Here is a 19191-nt window from a genome sequence, read left to right on the forward strand (position 1 = left end):
AGACCAGACCTCTACATATAATCACACCTCAGACTAGACCTCTACATATAATCAGACCTCAGACCAGACCTCTACATATAATCAGACCTCAGACCAGACCTCTACATATAATCAGACCTCAGACCAGACCTCTACATATAATCAGACCTCAGACCAGACCTCTACATATAGTCAGACTCCAGACCAGATTAAGTTTATATAATTTTTAATAATTTGAACACTGGATCTTGCATAAACAAATAATGAGTTAAGATTTTAGGTGTCCCTGTCCTTTACCGCTTATGATAAGATAATAAACCCCACTCCGTCTGTTTTCTCCCAGAATCAGTACAAGTCAGATCTGTCGTGGATGAAGGGAGTGGGATGGATGGCAGAGGGAAGCTTGAACGTGGAGCAGGCGAAGAAAGCCGGGGATCTGGTCAGCGAGGTGAGACTTTGTACTGAATTTACTTATTGACCCTTCATTACTGTGGGTCCTGAATGACAAAACTACCTAACTATACAGTCATACATCTCCGTATTCCTTATTATTCCATTCAGGAGTTTGGAAAAGGTTGGTGAGAAGCACCCCTCTTCTCATCGGCCTTTTCCTCCATTATACATGTATACCAGTAAGTGACTCTATTAGGAGCCTGGTCGTCAATACTATTTATTTCTATGTCCCTTTATAACTGTTTATTTTCATATCTAATTGGACTCTTGTTCACAGTTTGTCCCCTGATGATGCCAACACCATCCAGGTGAAACACGTAGGGGCATGTTTGTTTAGTACATGGATTTGTGTATACAACTTGTGTTTAGCCCCGGGTGATCTTGTCATTTTTTATATGTGGCCCTGTAATCAGGTTTAGGGACCCGGTTCTCCAAGAAACTGATAATTAAAGGTAATGATGATGTTTTTAATCTCTCCAGAAAAAGTATCGTCAGAAAGCAGACACTTTGAAGTTCACCAGCGTGACCGACAGCCCGCAGATCAGACAGGCCAAGAAGAGTCAGGAGATGCAGAGCGATGTGAGTGCAGTGGAACAGTCATCATATAGGGAGTTAAAGGGACAGGCGTGCAGAGAGGTGAACAGTCAGGTGTCCTTAGGAGACAACGTGTGTAGTCAGGTCCCTAGAGCAGCATCTCCACTTATTGCTGGATGTACAGGACCTGCATAGAGTGTATACTACAGAGATAGGATCGGAAGGGACAATGATGGAAATGCATGTTATGATGATACAGTGTTATTCTCCAGAGCTGCGCTCATAATTCTGCAGGCTCTAAATCAGTGGTCTTCAACCTGCGGACCTCCAGATGTTGCAAAACTACAACAGCCAACGGCTGTCCGGGCATGCTTGGAGTTGTAGTTTTGCAACATCTTGTGGTCCGCAGGTTGGAGACCACTGCTCTAGATCTTAAATCACTCAGCATTCCCTGCTTGTTCAGTATCTGCACAGAGTTTGTTCTGGTGATTTGCACTTTGGAAAGTATAATGCATTTTATGATGATACAGTTTTATTCCCCAGAGCTGCGCTCATAATTCTGCAGGCTCTGGATCTAAAATCTCCCAGCATCCCCTGCTTGATCAGTGTCTGCACAGAGTTTGCTCGGGTGATTTGCACAGGAGGAAGTACAATATATTGTATTATGATACAGGTTTTCTTCTCCAGAGCAGCATTCATAATTCTCTAGACTCTGGATTTGAAATCTCCCAGTATTCCCTGCTTGATCAGTGTCTGCACAGAGTTTGCTCTGGTGACTTGCACTTTGGGAAGTATAATGTAGGTTTTGATGATATTATTTTATTCTTCAGAGCTGCACTCATAATTCTGCAGTCTCTGGATCTAAAATCTTTCAGCATTCACTGCTTGTTCAGTGTCTGCACAGAGTTTGCTCGGGTGATTTGCACAGGAGGAAGTACAATATATTGTATTATGATACAGGTTTTCTTCTCCAGAGCAGCATTCATAATTCTCTAGACTCTGGGTCTGAAATCTCCCAGTATTCCCTGCTTGATCAGTGTCTGCTCAGAGTTTGCTCTGGTGACTTGCACTCTGGAAAGTATAATGTATGTTTTAATGGTACAGTTTTATTCTCCAGAGCTGCATTCATAATTCAGCAGGCTCTAGATCTGAAATCTTCCAGTGCTTGCACAGAGGACAAATGTGTCTTGTTTACATAAATGAGTACTGCAGCCACAGGATAGGGGATAAGTGTCTGATCGCGGGGGGGGGGTCCAACCGTTGGGACCCCCCCATGATCTCCCGTACTGGGACCCTGCATTACCGCTCACTCAGGTCGACGATACGCCCCCTCCATACAGCTCTATTGGAGAGGCGGGGAGGCACAATCGCCTCCTGCATGGGGAGAGCCAGGGCCCAGTACAGGAGATCGCGGAGGTCTCAGCGTTCGAACCCCCCGCGATCAGACACCTTTAGGAGTACTCCTGTAGAAAACTATTTTTATTCATATCAACTGGCTCCAGAAAGTTAAACAGATTTGTAAATTACTTCTATTTAAAAAATCTTAATCCTTCCAGTACTTATTAGCTGCTGAATACTACAGAGGAAATTATTTTCTATTTGAAACACAGTGCTCTCTGCTGAAATCACGAGCACAGTGCTCTTTTGACATCTCTGTCCATTTTAGGAACTGTCCAGAGCAGCATATGTTTGCTATGGGGATTTTCTCCTACTCTGGACAGTTCTTAAAATGGACAGAGATGTCATCAGAGAGCACTGTGGTCATGATTCAGCAGAGAGCACTGTGCTCGTGATGTCAGCAGACAGTTCTGTGTTCCAAAAAGAAAATAATTTCCTCTGTAGTATTCAGCAGCTGATAAGTACTGGAAGGATTACCAGCTGCTGAATACTACAGGAAGCTGAGTTGTTCTTTTCTGTCTGAGCACAGTGCTCTCTGCTGACACCTCTGTCCATGTCAGGAACTGTCCAGAACAGGAGAGGTTTGCTGTGGGGATTTGCTCCTGCTCTGGACAGTTCCTGACATGGACAGAGGTGTCAGCAGAGAGCACTGTGGTCAGACAGAAAGGAACAATACAACTTCCTGTGAAGTATACAGCAGCTGTTAAGTACTGGAAGGATTAAGATGTTTTAATAGAAGTAATTTACAAATCTGTTTAACTTTCTTGCGCCAGTTAATATGAAAAAAAAATGTTTTACACTGGAGTACCCCTTTATCCCTTATCCTGCGGATAAGTGTCTATAGCTGCAGACCTCCTTTAAAGGGGTACTCCACTGGAAATTTTTTTTTTTAAATGAACTGGTGCCCAAAAGTTAAAGGGATTTGTAAATTACTTCTATTAAAAAAATCTTAATCCTTCCAGTACTTATGAGCTGCTGTTATGATCCACAGGAAGTTTTTTTTCTTTTTGAATTTCCTTTCTGCTCTCTGCTGACACCTCTGTCCATTTTAGGAACTCTCCAGAGCATGGGAGAGGTTTTCTATGGGGATTTGCTCCTACCCTGGACAGTTCCTAAAATTGACAGAGGTGTCAGCAGAGAGCACTGTGGTCAGGCAGAAAGGAAATTCAAAAAGAAAAGAACTTCCTGTGGAGCATACAGCAGCTGATAAGTACTGGAAGGATTAAGATTTTTTTTTATAGACGTCATTTACAAATCTGTTTAATTTTGTGGCACCAGTTGATTAAAAAAAATAATAATAATAATAATATTAATAATAAAAAAAAAAATAATGTTTTCCATTGGAGTACCCCTTTAAGTTTTCACACCCTTTTGCTAGTTATGATGATTTCAATATCTACACAGATTGGGGAATTCTGACCCTGTATATCAGTGGTTTCCAAACGGTGGACCTCCAGCTGTTGCAAAACTACAACTCCCAGCATGCCCGGACAGCCGTTGGCTGTCCGGGCATGCTGGGAGTTGTAGTTTTGCAACAGCTGGAGGACCACAGTTTGGAGGCCTCTACTGTATACTAAAATTCCAGTTATTTTGATGCAGATTGCGTATAAATCTGGCACAGAGGATCTCCGCCACCATTACACTATTCACAACGACGACCCCGTCTTCCAACAAGCCAGGATCAACGCTGCCAACCTGAGCGAGGTGAGATGACTCCTCCGCAACTAAATTTGCATAAAATTTGCATAAAAACTTTGCATGTGAAAAAAAAATTCACATAGAAAATTTGCATAAAAATTTGCATGTGGAAAAAAAAATTTACTCTTTACGAATATATAGCACTATATTCTAAATATTCGCAGAATCGCGAAGTGCCGATATTCGCGATAAAAATTGGCATGACGAATATTCGTGCTCAACACTAATGAGCGGTGTACTGCAGTCGAGTTGAGAGTAGTAGTCCTAAGAATATGTCATGTGGCAGGGTGGTGATGTTTCCTTTAAGACCCAATTATCTTTTTTGTCAATAGAGTTGTATCGCGTAGGCTACTGAAGAGGTTAGTAGAGAGGCCCTTGGTTGACCTTCTCCTCTCTGAATGACTAATGCGGATACAAAAGAACATAGATGTGAACGTTAAAGGGGTTATCCAGAAAAAAAACTTGTTTTATATATCAACTGGCTCCGGTAAGTTAAACAGATTTGTAAATTACTTCTATTAAAAAATCTTAATCCTTTCAGTACTTATGAGCTGCTGAAGTTGAGTCGTTCTTTTCTGCCTAAGTGCTCTCTGATGACATGTGTCTCGGGAACTGTCCAGAGTAGAAGCAGATCCCCATAGCAAACCTCTTCTACTCTGTGCAGTTCCCGAGACAGACAGAGGTGTCAGCAGAGAGCACTGTTGCCAGACAGAAAAGAACAACTCAACTTCAGCAGCTGATAATTATTGGAAGGATTAAGATTTTTTTTTTTTTTTTTATAGAAGTAATTTACAAATCTGTTTAACTTTCTGGAGCCAGTTGATATAAAACATTTTTTTCCTGGAATATCCCTTTAACAGTCCAATGAACTGAAACTGCTGATGATCTTCACAGGTTGGTTAAAGGGGTACTCCGGTGGAAAACTTTTTTTTTTTTTTTTTAATCAACTGGTGCCAGAAAGTTAAACAGATTTGTAAATTACTTCTATTAAAAAAATCTTTACCCTTCCAGTACTTTTTAGCAGCTGTATGCTACAGAGAAAATTATTTTCTTTTTTCATTTCTTTTTTGTCTTGTCCACAGTGCTCTCTGCTGACACCTGATGCCTGTATCAGGAACTGTCCAGAGCAGGAGAAAATCCCCATAGCAAACCTATGCTGCTCTGGACAGTTCCTGATACGGACAGAGGTGTCAGCAGAGAGCACTGTGGACAATACAAAAAAGAAATTCAAAAAGAAAAGAATTTCCTCTGTAGCATACAGCTGCTAAAAAGTACTGGAAGGGTCAAGATTTTTTAATAGAAGTGATTTACAAATCTGTTTAACTTTCTGGCACCAGTTGATTTAAAAAATAAAATAATGTTTTCTACCGGAGTACCCCTTTAATTGTGGTGCAAAATATAGTTTCTTTGCTCACATAACTCCGGTTTGTGACATGATACCCACCCACAGACATGAGCAGGAAAACTTTCGATGACATGACAGTCACTCTGCACCAACTCTGACAGTGTGTTGCAGAGAGGCCCTTGTTTAGCTTTCTCCTCTCTGAATGACTAATGCAGATCAAAATGTACACAGGTGTTAATTTTCACAGTCGAATGAACTGAAACTACTGATGAGGATTTTCACAGAGATTCGCTTTAGCAGATTTTGCTAACTATTGAAGCCAATGGGCAGCAAATCTGCAGCAGAAAATACGCATGTGTGAACGTACCCTTAGATTTTCTTTACTCACATGACTTTGATTCATGAAATGATACCCATAGATACATGGGCAGGAAAACTTTTAATGACATGACAGTCACCCAGCACTCCGATCGTAGGCAACTGAAGAGATAAGTGTATTGCAGAGGGGCCCTTGTTCAGCCTTCTCCTTTCTGAAGAAGACATAGAAAACTTTTTGAGGTTGAAGACTCCAAGGGAAAGGAACAGTGACTTGACTGTGGACAGGATTTCACCTAGGTGTAGGTATGAGAAGGGGGCTGCATTTCCACCAACCTGTAAAATGCTAGGAGAGGAAAACTGTTGTTGAGATTTATATATAAGATGGGGGACGACACCATCATAGTCTTTGCTGACAGGGACCACCCACTAATTGAACATCACATGCAATAGATTTAGGGGGTGTTTGCTCTATTTTCAGCTAACCTGTGTAAGTGCAAAATGTAGGTGTCCTTATCTGAAGGGCCCCACCTTAGTGATGCAATCGGTCTTAGATGCATAGTATTTATTTCAATATCCCCCCCCATAAGCTTCATTGTTGTATACCGTATATACTCGAGTATAAGCCGAGTTTTTCAGCACGATTTTTCGTGCTGAAAACTCCCCCCTCGGCTTATACTCGAGTGAACTCTCTGCCTGTCAATCCTTTCTCAGTGGTCTTCAACCTGCAGACCTCCAAAGGTTGCAAAACTACAACTCCCAGCATGCCCGGACAGCCATCGGCTGTCCGGGCATGCTGGGAGTTGTAGCTTTGAAACCTCTGGAGGTCGGCAGGTTGAAGACCACTGCAGCCTATGTCATCATCCAGACCCCCCCCCCCCCATTTAGTTTTCTACTCACCTCCCCTCGGTGGGAAGGAAGGATGAGCTGGTCCGGGCCATCTATGCTTCAGGGACCGTCCGGGGGGGAGGGTTAGTCGTTCTGTGCTGTCCATCTTCATCGGGAGGACCTCTTCTCCGCCCTGGACTAGTGACGTTGCCTTGACGACGACGCACAGGGACGTTCATTGCGCAGGGACGTCACGGACGTCTGCTGCGCACGGACGTCCCTGTGCATCGTCGTCAAGGCAACGTCACTAGTCCAGGGCCGGCCCGGAGCGAAGAAGAGGGCCGCCCGGTGAAGATGGACAGCCCAGAACGACTAACCCTCCCCCCCGGACGGTCCCTGCAGCATAGGCGGCCCGGACCAGCTCACCCTTCCTTCCCACCGAGGGTAGGTTAGTAGAATACTAAAGGGGGGGGGGGGGGGGTCTGGATGATGACGAAGGCCTCAGTGGTCTTCAACCTGCGGACCTCCAGATGTTTCAAAACTACAACTTCCAGCATGGCTGTCCGGGCATGCTGGGAGTTGTAGTTTTGCAACATCTGCAGGTCCGCAGGTTGAAGACCACTGATGAAGGGATTTACAGGCGGTGATGATGAAGGGGGGGGGGGGATGAGGACGAGGGGGATGATGACAGGGTGATGATGAAGGGGGGATGATGACAGGCGGTGATGATGATGATGAGGGTGATAATAATGGGGGTCTGGATGATGATGGGGGGATGATGTATTTCCCACCCTAGGCTTATAGTCGAGTCAATAACTTTTCCTGGGTTTTTGGGGTGAAATTAGGGGCTTATATTCGGGTCGGCTTATACTCGAGTATATATGGATATATTTGTTTTCTCCCTCATTTTCCTGTCCAGAAACGATATAAAAGCAGCTGGGAGAATCAGAAGGACAAGGGGTTTGAGCTGCGCTTGGATTCGCTGTCTATCCTCACCGCCAAAGCCAAACGTGACCTCGCTAGTGATGTGAGTACCTGCGATGTGTAACCTTTTATTATATATATTTTTACCATTGGAGCTGTGTGGGTTCTTATTTTATGCGGGATAAGTAGCAGTTTTGAATAGTACCATTTTGGGGTATGTCTGACATTTTAATCAATTTTTATCAAATTTTTAGTGAGGAGGGATTACCAAAAAGCAGTCATTTTGGCAAATTATTATAATTTTTTTTTTTTACAGTGTTCACTGTGCGTTATCAATAACATAATAATAATTTTATTCTGCAGGTCGGTACGATTATGGCGAGACCTCATTTACGTACCGTATTTTTCCCCTATAGGACGCACCGGCGTATAAGACGCACCCAATTATAGGTACAAAATCTTAAAAAATTAAGATTCTGAACCCAACAGTGGTCTTCAACCTGCGGACCTCCAGATGTTGCAAAACTACAACTCCCAGCATGCCCGGACAGCCAACGGCTGTCCGGGCATGCTGGGAGTTGTAGTTTTGCAACATCTGGAGGTCCGCAGGTTGAAGACCACTGGTATAGGAGGTAATACTCACGTGTGCCCGCCGCTCCGGACCCGTCACCACTGCCCTGGATGTCGCTCCATCGATGTCGCCGCGTCCCCATGGTGTCCCCGACGCTCCGGACGTCTTCTTCCCTGGGATCCACGCTCTCCGTCGCCGCCATCACGTCGCCGCCATCACGCCGCTACACACGCGTGCACGAAGACGTGATGACGTCGAAGGAGAGCGCAGGGGTTCCCGGCACGGAGCAGACACAGAGGAGGCAGGTAAGGTCCCTCCCGGTGTCCTGTAAGCTGTTCGGGACGCCGCGATTTCACCGCGGCGGTCCAAACAGCCCGACTGAACAGCCGGGTTAGTGTTATTTTCGCTTCAGACGCGGCGGTCAGCTTTGATCGCCGCGTCTGAAGGGTTAATACAGGGCATCACCGCGATCGGTGATGTCCTGTATTAGCGGCGGGTCCCGGCCATTGATGGCCGCAGGTATTCGCCGTATAAGACGCACCAACTTCCCCCCCCCCCCCACAGTTTTGGGGAAGAAAAAGTGCGTCTTATACGGCGAGAAATACGGTACTTTATTTCATGGTTTATTAATTATATACTATAAGGGTGCGTTCCCACAGGGCGTATACGCAGCGTATTTCACGCTGCGCAAAATTTACGGCAGCAGCGGGAAATACGCTGCGTATTCCTTGCTCACTATACACACAGGGCTTTCCGGCGGCAGCTCTATGCGTGTAGTGAGTTTTGGAGGCGGAGCCGCGCGTCACAGTCACGCCGGCACACGGCTCCGCCTCCAAAACTCACTACACGCATAGAGCTGCCGCCGGAAAGCCCTGTGTGTATAGTGGGCAAGGAATACGCAGCGTATTTCCCGCTACTGCCGTAAATTTTGCGCAGCGTGAAATACGCTGCGTATATGCCAGGTGGGAACGCACCCTAAAAAATATTTTTGATTTAAAAAAAAAATCTTGTTAGTGCATTACTATTATTTGAGAGCTGTATTTTTGTTTATTTTTTATATTTTTATCCCGACAATGTTGTGTGATGGCAAATTTTTTCCGTCAAGAGTTGACATTTTTAGTGGTACAATTTTGGGGTACATGGGACATTGGTAAGGTTTTTATCTCAACTGGCTCCAGAAATTTAAACAGATTTGTAAATTACTTCTATTAAAAAATCTTAATCCTTTCAGTACTTATGAGCTGCTGAAGTTGAGTTGTTCTTTTCTGTCTAAGTGCTCTCTGATGACACGTGTCTCGGGAACTGTCCAGAGTAGAAGCAAATCCCCATAGAAAACCCCTTCTACTCTGTGCAGTTCCCGAGACAGACAGAGGTGTCAGCAGAGAGCACTGTTGTCAGACAGAAAAGAACAACTCAACTTCAGCAGCTGATAATTGTTGGAAGGAGTAAGATTTTTTAATAGAAGTAATTTACAAATCTGTTTAACTTTCTGGAGCCAGTTGATATATATAAAAAAAAGTTTTTTCCTGGAATACCCCTTTAAGTCAGACACAATTCAGTCCTTCAAATATTTAAAAAAAAAGTATCAAAAGCTGTTCCCCTTTAAAGGTGAACTCAGAGGAGAATGTTTTTTTTAATTATTTTTTTGCTTATAAAGTGCAGCATAGGCTATTAATAGAGAATAATGTGGAGGTTATTGTGTATGTCTTGTGCTTACCTGTTTTAGATGATGTGACAGGCATGGGATTTCAGACAAGTTGTTTGTGAAATTGCAGGTGGAAATTCCGCTTGCTACAATGTCTAGTGTAGTGAATGGTTTTCCGTTCATAAATACACACTGCGGAATTTGTGAAGCGGAATTTGTGAACGGAAAATCCGCTTAGAAATTTCTGCCTGAAGAAAGGGGTTGGTCTTTCTTCAGGCGGAAATCCGCGCGGAACACATTGCGGTCTATTGGAGACTGAAGTGTCCGCTGGCGGCACTCGGAGTCTCCGGGCGGAAATTTTCTGCCCGAAGATTACGTAGTCTGAACCGAGCCTTAGATGAAAGAAATTTGATACAATTGAGATGAGTTGAGATGTTTAAAAAAAAAAAAGATGTGAAGTCTGTGCACATGTTGAATTTTTACAGCATTTTCTTAAAATGTTACTACATTTTGACAGTTTCTGCTGCGATTTCCATAAAAATCTTGGAGAAGTTTTTTTTTTACTATGATTTGTACAATTGCGGCAAAATAGTTTTTATATCTCCTGATCCCACAGAGATAACAGCAGCAGTATACAGATAGAGCTGGAGGGGAGGTGTATAACTACTATATATCCTGATCCCATAGCGATAGCAGCAGTATACAGATAGAGCTGGAGGGGAGGTGTATAACTACTATATATCCTGATCCCATAGAGATAGCAGCAGTATACAGATAGAGCTAGAGGAGATAAGTATAACTACTATATATCCTGGTCCCATAGAGATAGCAGCAGTATACAGATAGAGCTGGAGGAGAGGTGTATAACTACTACATATCCTAATCCCATAGCAGCAGTATACAGATAGAGCTGGAGGGGAGGTGTATAACTACTATATATCCTGATCCCATAGAGATAGCAGCAGTATACAGATAGAGCTGGAGGAGAGGTGTATAACTACTACATATCCTAATCCCATAGCAGCAGTATACAGATAGAGCTGGAGGGGAGGTGTATAACTACTATATATCCTGATCCCATAGAGATAGCAGCAGTATACAGATAGAGCTGGTTAGGTGATGACATTATCCTGTAGTTCACAGGAAATCAGAACCTAGAATTGACATACTGTTCCGACTGAAAGTGTTGGAAAGTCAGGCTGGTGGTCACATGACCCAGTTACTGTATGGAAAGGTATAGATGTAGCTGTGCTGGAACAGTGATGGTGAGTGTGTATGATATGGCCAAAAAAACAAACCTTAAGCGCTTCTTTAAATAGAAGAAATTCCCAGTGAATATTGTCATTGAGTTGACATTAAAGGGGTACTCCGGTGGAATTATTTATTTATTTATTTATTTATTTATTTTTTAAGTCAACTGGTGCCAGAAAGTTAAACAGATTTGTAAATTACTTCTATTAAAAAAAAAATCTTAATCCTTCCAGTACTTATTAGCTGCTGAATACTACAGAGGAAATTCTTTTCTTTTTTGGAACACAGAACTCTCTGCTGACATCACGAGCACAGTGCTCTCTGCTGACATCTCTGTCCATTTTAGGAACTGTCCAGAGCAGGAGAAAATCCCCATAGAAAACATATGCTGCTCTGGACAGTTCCTAAAATGGACAGAGATGTCAGCAGAGAGCACAGTGCTCGTGATGTCAACAGAGAGCTCTGTGTTCCAAAAAGAAAAGAATTTCCTCTGTAGTATTCAGCAGCTTATAAGTACTGGAAGGATTAAGATTTTTTAATAGATTTTACAAATTTACAAATCTGTTTAACTTTCTGGCACCAGTTGAGTTAAACAAAAATAAAAAAAATAAAATAAAAGTTTTCCACCGGAGTACCCCTTTAACATTGGGTTTTGGCTTGAGCCTCTTTAACCTGATTCAGTCTCGTCTTATATCAGTGTTTCCCAACCAGGGTGCCTCCAGCTGTGTCAAAACTACAACTCCCAGCATGCCCTGAAAGTTTGTCTTGTCTTCTAGATCAGTGTTCCCCAGCCTGTGGCTCTCCAGCTGTAGCAAAACTACAACTCCCAGCATGCCCTGAAAGTTTGTCTTGTCTTCTAGATCAGTGTTCCCCAGCCTGTGGCTCTCCAGCTGTAGCAAAACTACAACTCCCAGCATGCCCTGAAAGTTTGTCTTGTCTTCTAGATCAGTGTTCCCCAACCTGTGGCTCTCCAGCTGTAGCAAAACTACAACTCCCAGCATGCCCGGAAAGTTTGTCTTGTCTTCTAGATCAGTGTTCCCCAACCTGTGGCTCTCCAGCTGTAGCAAAACTACAACTCCCAGCATGCCCTGAAAGTTTGTCTTGTCTTCTAGATCAGTGTTCCCCAACCTGTGGCTCTCCAGCTGTAGCAAAACTACAACTCCCAGCATGCCCTGAAAGTTTGTCTTGTCTTCTAGATCAGTGTTCCCCAACCTGTGGCTCTCCAGCTGTAGCAAAACTACAACTCCCAGCATGCCCTGAAAGTTTGTCTTGTCTTCTAGATCAGTGTTCCCCAACCTGTGGCTCTCCAGCTGTAGCAAAACTACAACTCCCAGCATGCCCTGAAAGTTTGTCTTGTCTTCTAGATCAGTGTTCCCCAGCCTGTGGCTCTCCAGCTGTAGCAAAACTACAACTCCCAGCATGCCCTGAAAGTTTGTCTTGTCTTCTAGACCAGTGTTCCCCAGCCTGTGGCTCTCCAGCTGTAGCAAAACTACAACTCCCAGCATGCCCTGAAAGTTTGTCTTGTCTTCTAGATCAGTGTTCCCCAACCTGTGGCTCTCCAGCTGTAGCAAAACTACAACTCCCAGCATGCCCTGAAAGTTTGTCTTGTCTTCTAGATCAGTGTTCCCCAACCTGTGGCTCTCCAGCTGTAGCAAAACTACAACTCCCAGCATGCCCTGAAAGTTTGTCTTGTCTTCTAGATCAGCGTTCCCCAGCCTGTGGCTCTCCAGCTGTAGCAAAACTACAACTCCCAGCATGCCCTGAAAGTTTGTCTTGTCTTCTAGATCAGCGTTCCCCAACCTGTGGCTCTCCAGCTGTAGCAAAACTACAACTCCCAGCATGCCCTGAAAGTTTGTCTTGTCTTCTAGATCAGTGTTCCCCAACCTGTGGCTCTCCAGCTGTAGCAAAACTACAACTCCCAGCATGCCCTGAAAGTTTGTCTCGTCTTCTAGATCAGCGTTCCCCAACCTGTGGCTCTCCAGCTGTAGCAAAACTACAACTCCCAGCATGCCCTGAAAGTTTGTCTTGTCTTCTAGATCAGCGTTCCCCAACCTGTGGCTCTCCAGCTGTAGCAAAACTACAACTCCCAGCATGCCCTGAAAGTTTGTCTTGTCTTCTAGATCAGTGTTCCCCAACCTGTGGCTCTCCAGCTGTAGCAAAACTACAACTCCCAGCATGCCCTGAAAGTTTGTCTTGTCTTCTAGATCAGCGTTCCCCAACCTGTGGCTCTCCAGCTGTAGCAGAACTACAACTCCCAGCATGCCCTGAAAGTTTGTCTTGTCTTCTAGATCAGTGTTCCCCAACCTGTGGCTCTCCAGCTGTAGCAAAACTACAACTCCCAGCATGCCCTGAAAGTTTGTCTTGTCTTCTAGACCAGTGTTCCCCAGCCTGTGGCTCTCCAGCTGTAGCAAAACTACAACTCCCAGCATGCCCTGAAAGTTTGTCTTGTCTTCTAGATCAGTGTTCCCCAACCTGTGGCTCTCCAGCTGTAGCAAAACTACAACTCCCAGCATGCCCTGAAAGTTTGTCTTGTCTTCTAGATCAGTGTTCCCCAACCTGTGGCTCTCCAGCTGTAGCAAAACTACAACTCCCAGCATGCCCTGAAAGTTTGTCTTGTCTTCTAGATCAGCGTTCCCCAGCCTGTGGCTCTCCAGCTGTAGCAAAACTACAACTCCCAGCATGCCCTGAAAGTTTGTCTTGTCTTCTAGATCAGCGTTCCCCAACCTGTGGCTCTCCAGCTGTAGCAAAACTACAACTCCCAGCATGCCCTGAAAGTTTGTCTTGTCTTCTAGATCAGTGTTCCCCAACCTGTGGCTCTCCAGCTGTAGCAAAACTACAACTCCCAGCATGCCCTGAAAGTTTGTCTCGTCTTCTAGATCAGCGTTCCCCAACCTGTGGCTCTCCAGCTGTAGCAAAACTACAACTCCCAGCATGCCCTGAAAGTTTGTCTTGTCTTCTAGATCAGCGTTCCCCAACCTGTGGCTCTCCAGCTGTAGCAAAACTACAACTCCCAGCATGCCCTGAAAGTTTGTCTTGTCTTCTAGATCAGTGTTCCCCAACCTGTGGCTCTCCAGCTGTAGCAAAACTACAACTCCCAGCATGCCCTGAAAGTTTGTCTTGTCTTCTAGATCAGCGTTCCCCAACCTGTGGCTCTCCAGCTGTAGCAGAACTACAACTCCCAGCATGCCCTGAAAGTTTGTCTTGTCTTCTAGATCAGTGTTCCCCAACCTGTGGCTCTCCAGCTGTAGCAAAACTACAACTCCCAGCATGCCCTGAAAGTTTGTCTTGTCTTCTAGATCAGTGTTCCCCAACCTGTGGCTCTCCAGCTGTAGCAAAACTACAACTCCCAGCATGCCCTGAAAGTTTGTCTTGTCTTCTAGATCAGTGTTCCCCAGCCTGTGGCTTTCCAGCTGTAGCAAAACTACAACTCCCAGCATGCCCTGAAAGTTTGTCTTGTCTTCTAGATCAGTGTTCCCCAACCTGTGGCTCTCCAGCTGTAGCAAAACTACAACTCCCAGCATGCCCTGAAAGTTTGTCTTGTCTTCTAGATCAGTGTTCCCCAACCTGTGGCTCTCCAGCTGTAGCAAAACTACAACTCCCAGCATGCCCTGAAAGTTTGTCTCGTCTTCTAGATCAGTGTTCCCCAACCTGTGGCTCTCCAGCTGTAGCAAAACTACAACTCCCAGCATGCCCTGAAAGTTTGTCTTGTCTTCTAGATCAGTGTTCCCCAACCTGTGGCTCTCCAGCTGTAGCAAAACTACAACTCCCAGCATGCCCTGAAAGTTTGTCTTGTCTTCTAGATCAGTGTTCCCCAACCTGTGGCTCTCCAGCTGTAGCAAAACTACAACTCCCAGCATGCCCTGAAAGTTTGTCTTGTCTTCTAGATCAGTGTTCCCCAACCTGTGGCTCTCCAGCTGTAGCAAAACTACAACTCCCAGCATGCCCTGAAAGTTTGTCTTGTCTTCTAGATCAGTGTTCCCCAACCTGTGGCTCTCCAGCTGTAGCAAAACTACAACTCCCAGCATGCCCGGACAGCCGTTGGCTGTCCGGGCATGCTGGGAGTTGTAGTTTTGCAACAGCTGGAGGCACCCTGGTTGGGAAACACTGTCTTATACGTTGTCCTTCAGGTCGGAGGCCCTTTTATCTTTAGCCTGGACTCCTCACAGTTTCTGACATTCACCTCCTTACCCCACAGATCAAATATAAGGAGGGCTACGAGAAGACGAAGGGTAAGATGATCGGGGTCCAGCGGGCAGAAGAGGACTCCCGGATGTCCCACTCTCTCCAGATGACCAAGATGCAGAGCAATCTGGAGTACAAGAAAGCTTCTGAGGACACCAAGACGCGCTACCGCACGTCCATGGACATGTTAGACATGGCGCACGCCACCATGGCCCAAGCCTTGGCCACCGAACGCGGTTACAGGACCATTCTGCACCGATACAGCGCCCTGCCTACTGACATGAAGGTTCAATGGGCGAAGAAGGCCTATGACCTACAGAGTGACGTAAGGACTAGAGATGAGCGAACTTACAGTAAATTCGATTCGTCACGAACTTCTCGGCTCGGCAGTTGATGACTTATCCTGCATAAATTAGTTCAGCTTTCCGGTGCTCCGGTGGGCTGGAAAAGGTGGATACAGTCCTAGGAAAGAGTCTCCTAGGACTGTATCCACCTTTTCCAGCCAACGGGAGCACCGGAAAGCTGAACTAATTTATGCAGGATAAGGCATCAACTGCCGAGCCGAGAAGTTCGTGACGAATCGAATTTACTGTAAGTTCGCTCATCTCTAGTAAGGACCATAGGAATCAATAAAGGGGGCGCCCCCTGGTGCATGATTTTATATTTGTCTTTGTTCTTCCAGAACCGGTATAAATCGGACCTGAAGTGGATGAGGGGGGTCGGCTGGATCACTGAAGGATCCCTTGATGTTGTGCAAGCGAAGAAAGCCGGCGAGCTGATCAGTGAGGTGCGTCCTGGGAATCCCGTGCCTTTTAAAGGGGTACTCCGGTGGAAAACATTATTTATTTATTTATTTTTTTTCAAAAATCAACTGGTGCCAGAAAGTTAAACAGATTTGTAAATGACTTCTATTAAAAAATCTTTACCCTTCCAGTACTTTTTAGCAGCTGTATGCTACAGAGGAAATTCGTTTCTTTTTTAATTAATTTTTTGTCTTGTCCACAGTGCTCTCTGCTGACACCTGATGCCCGTATCAGGAACGGTCCAGAGCAGGAGAAAATCCCCATAGCAAACCTATGCTGCTCTGGACAGTTCCTGGCACGGACAGAGGTGTCAGCAGAGAGCAATGTGGACTAGACAAAAAAGAAATTAAAAAAGAAAATAATTTCCTCTGTAGCATACAGCTGCTAAAAAGTACTGGAAGGGTAAAGATTTTTTTTTTTTTTAATAGAAGTCATTTACAAATCTGTTTAACTTTCTGGCACTAGTTGATTACAATGTTACGGAAGAAAATTCTTTTCTTTTTGAATTTCTTTTTTGTCTTCTCCACAGTGCTCTCTGCTGACACCACTGTCCGTGTCAGGAACTGTCCAGAGCAGGAGAGGTTTGCTATGGGGATTTTCTCCTGCTCGGGACAGTTCCTGACATGGGCATCAAGTGTCAGCAGAGAGCACTGTGGACAAGACAAAAAATAAATTCAAAAAGAAAAGAATTTCCTCTGTAGCATACAGCTGCTAAAAAGTACTGGAAGGATAAAGATTTTATTGAATAGAAGTCATTTACAAATCTGTTTAACTTTATGGCACCAGTTGATAAAAAAAAAAATATATGTTTTCCACCGGAGTACCCCTTTAAGAACCCCCTAATATTTCTTAGTAGTGACCTAGAAACAGTACAGGTTGTTTTCAATCTGACGAGATATTTGGAGTACATCAGCATGAATGTCTGACTATTTTACTTATGTCACCTTGTGGCTGCCATCCATTCACTGACAGCAAGCAGAGACCTAGCTGGTGATTAATGGGAACACAAAGAGGGAATCTAAAGGGGTATTCCAGCCCCTAGAATTGTATCTTGTATTGTTGTATCCACAGGATAAGTGTCTGATGGGTGAGGGGTCCAACATCTAACCTGGCACCATGGAGCGAACTCCATGCATTGTCTAAGGGAGCGCTGGAGATGCCTTAGCTATGTACTCGGGAGTCTCTTCCATAGACAATGCATGGATTGCTACAAACCCAAAACTTCATGTAGCGGGGAGAGTCAGGGCCCCTTTCTGTAGATTACAAGGGGTCCCAGAGGTCAAACTCTCTCCCCCCCCCCCCCCCTCTGTGATCACACACATATGCCCTCTCTTATATATAAGGGGATACATTTTTAAGGGCTGGAGTACCCCTTTAAGAGTTGCAAGATTTGACATACACCTGTTTCACGCACAAAAGTCGCAGCTTCTTTTAAAATGTTGCACTCACCGCCAATTACCGCCACTTTAAAGTAGGGAGGATGAGCAGGGATTGGAGTCTATTGAGAGTGGGCAGGGCCTAACACAGCATGATAGGTTTATTATTATTATTATTATTATTATTATAAACCTAATGATAATTATTAATAATAATCCTAATAATAATTAAAAAAAACGAATAATAATATTAATAATAAAAAATGATAATTATTAATAATAATCCTAATAATAAAAAAAACTAATAATAATAAAAAAACTAATAATAAACCTAATAATAATAATAAAACTAAAAATAATAAACCTAATTATAATAAAAAAACTAATAATAATAATAATAAAAATAATAAACCTAATAATAATTAATTATTATTATTAATAATAGTAATAATAATAATAATAATAATGAACCTAATAATAATAATAATAATAATAAAAAACTAATAATAATAATAATAAACTTAATGATAATAATACTAATTAATGCACAGTTGTTATTGATAATAATAATAATAACAATAATAATAATCATCATAAACTTAATAATAATAATAATAATAATAATAAAACATTTATAATAATAAACCTAATGATAATAATAATACTAATTAATACACATATTGTTGTTGTTGATAATATTAATAACAATAATAATATTAAACCTAATAATAATAAAAAAAACTAATAATAAACCTAATGATAATAATACTAATTATAATAAAAATTATAATAAATCTAATGCTAATAACAATAATAATACAGATTTTGTTGTTGTTGATAATAATTATAATCTAAGGTCTATAAGAAACTTTGAAAAACGCTATTTAGTGGTTTCACTTTATATATATATATATATATATATATATATATATATATATATATATATACAGTGATCTATACTGTATATGTAATTTTTTTTAATGTTTTTTTATTTTTATTATTTTATTTTTTATTTTGCTGGATTTGCAGAAATCGTACAGGCAGCTGCCATCAGCGTTCAGCTTCACCAGTATCCAGGATACGCCGGAGATGATTCAGGCCAAGATTAGCTACAACCAGGCCGTGGATGTAAGTAGGGAAAAAAAAAACCTACAGAATGTCATATACTCCACTCACATCCAGAGCTGCATAGACAGACAGAAGAATTTTGAATACTGCTCTGGCTGTGGATGCAGTTTTCCCTACACTGGTGTTTCCCAACCAGGGTGCCTCCAGCTGCTGCAAAACTACAACTCCCAGCATGCCCGGACAGCCAAAGGCTGTCCGGGCATGCTGAGAGTTGTAGTTTTGCAGTAGCTGGAGGTGCGCTGGTTGGGAAACACTGCTTTAAGTTGTATAATAAATGCAGCTCTGGCTGTGACTGATGCATTAATAACGATACATCTTTATCTGTGTCCTCAGAGTAAATATAAAGAGCAGGGGGAGAATATAAAGCACCGGTATACATCCACCGCCGAGCTGCCCGAGCTCCTCCAGGCCAAACTCAATGCCATGAACATCAGTGAGGTGGGTATATACCCGGGCACAGTATACGGGGGTGTAGGCATCGTGTATCAAAGTTAGAAACGTGGGTTAATGTGAGTGACAGGTCTGCATGTATACAAACTCGTATAGTTGTCAATGAATGGGCGGGGTTAGCAGGACTCACAGGCTTTCTCTATGGGCGGGGTTAGCAGGACTCACAGGCTTTCTCTATGGGCGGGGTTAGCAGGACTCACAGGCTTTCTCTATGGGTGGGGTTAGCAGGACTCACAGGCTTTCTCTATGGGTGGGGTTAGCAGGACTCACAGGCTTTCTCTATGGGTGGGGTTAGCAGGACTCACAGGCTT

General features: G+C 43.5%; 1 protein-coding gene across 1 annotated transcript in view; it reads left to right on the forward strand.

Annotated features, from left to right (window-relative positions):
* The window catches only part of NRAP (nebulin related anchoring protein), a 164684-nt gene that overhangs the window by 99200 nt on the left and 46293 nt on the right, over positions 1 to 19191 (forward strand). The window contains exons 20-27 of the mRNA XM_056529361.1: positions 323 to 427; positions 913 to 1011; positions 3964 to 4068; positions 7470 to 7577; positions 15137 to 15448; positions 15806 to 15910; positions 18332 to 18430; positions 18764 to 18868. Coding sequence (XP_056385336.1) covers positions 323 to 427; positions 913 to 1011; positions 3964 to 4068; positions 7470 to 7577; positions 15137 to 15448; positions 15806 to 15910; positions 18332 to 18430; positions 18764 to 18868 — 1038 coding nt within the window. The remainder of the gene's footprint in view (positions 1 to 322; positions 428 to 912; positions 1012 to 3963; positions 4069 to 7469; positions 7578 to 15136; positions 15449 to 15805; positions 15911 to 18331; positions 18431 to 18763; positions 18869 to 19191) is intronic.

This window comes from Hyla sarda, chromosome 7 (genome assembly GCF_029499605.1).
Source record: "Hyla sarda isolate aHylSar1 chromosome 7, aHylSar1.hap1, whole genome shotgun sequence".
In the NCBI taxonomy this organism is placed as follows: Eukaryota; Metazoa; Chordata; class Amphibia; order Anura; family Hylidae; genus Hyla; species Hyla sarda.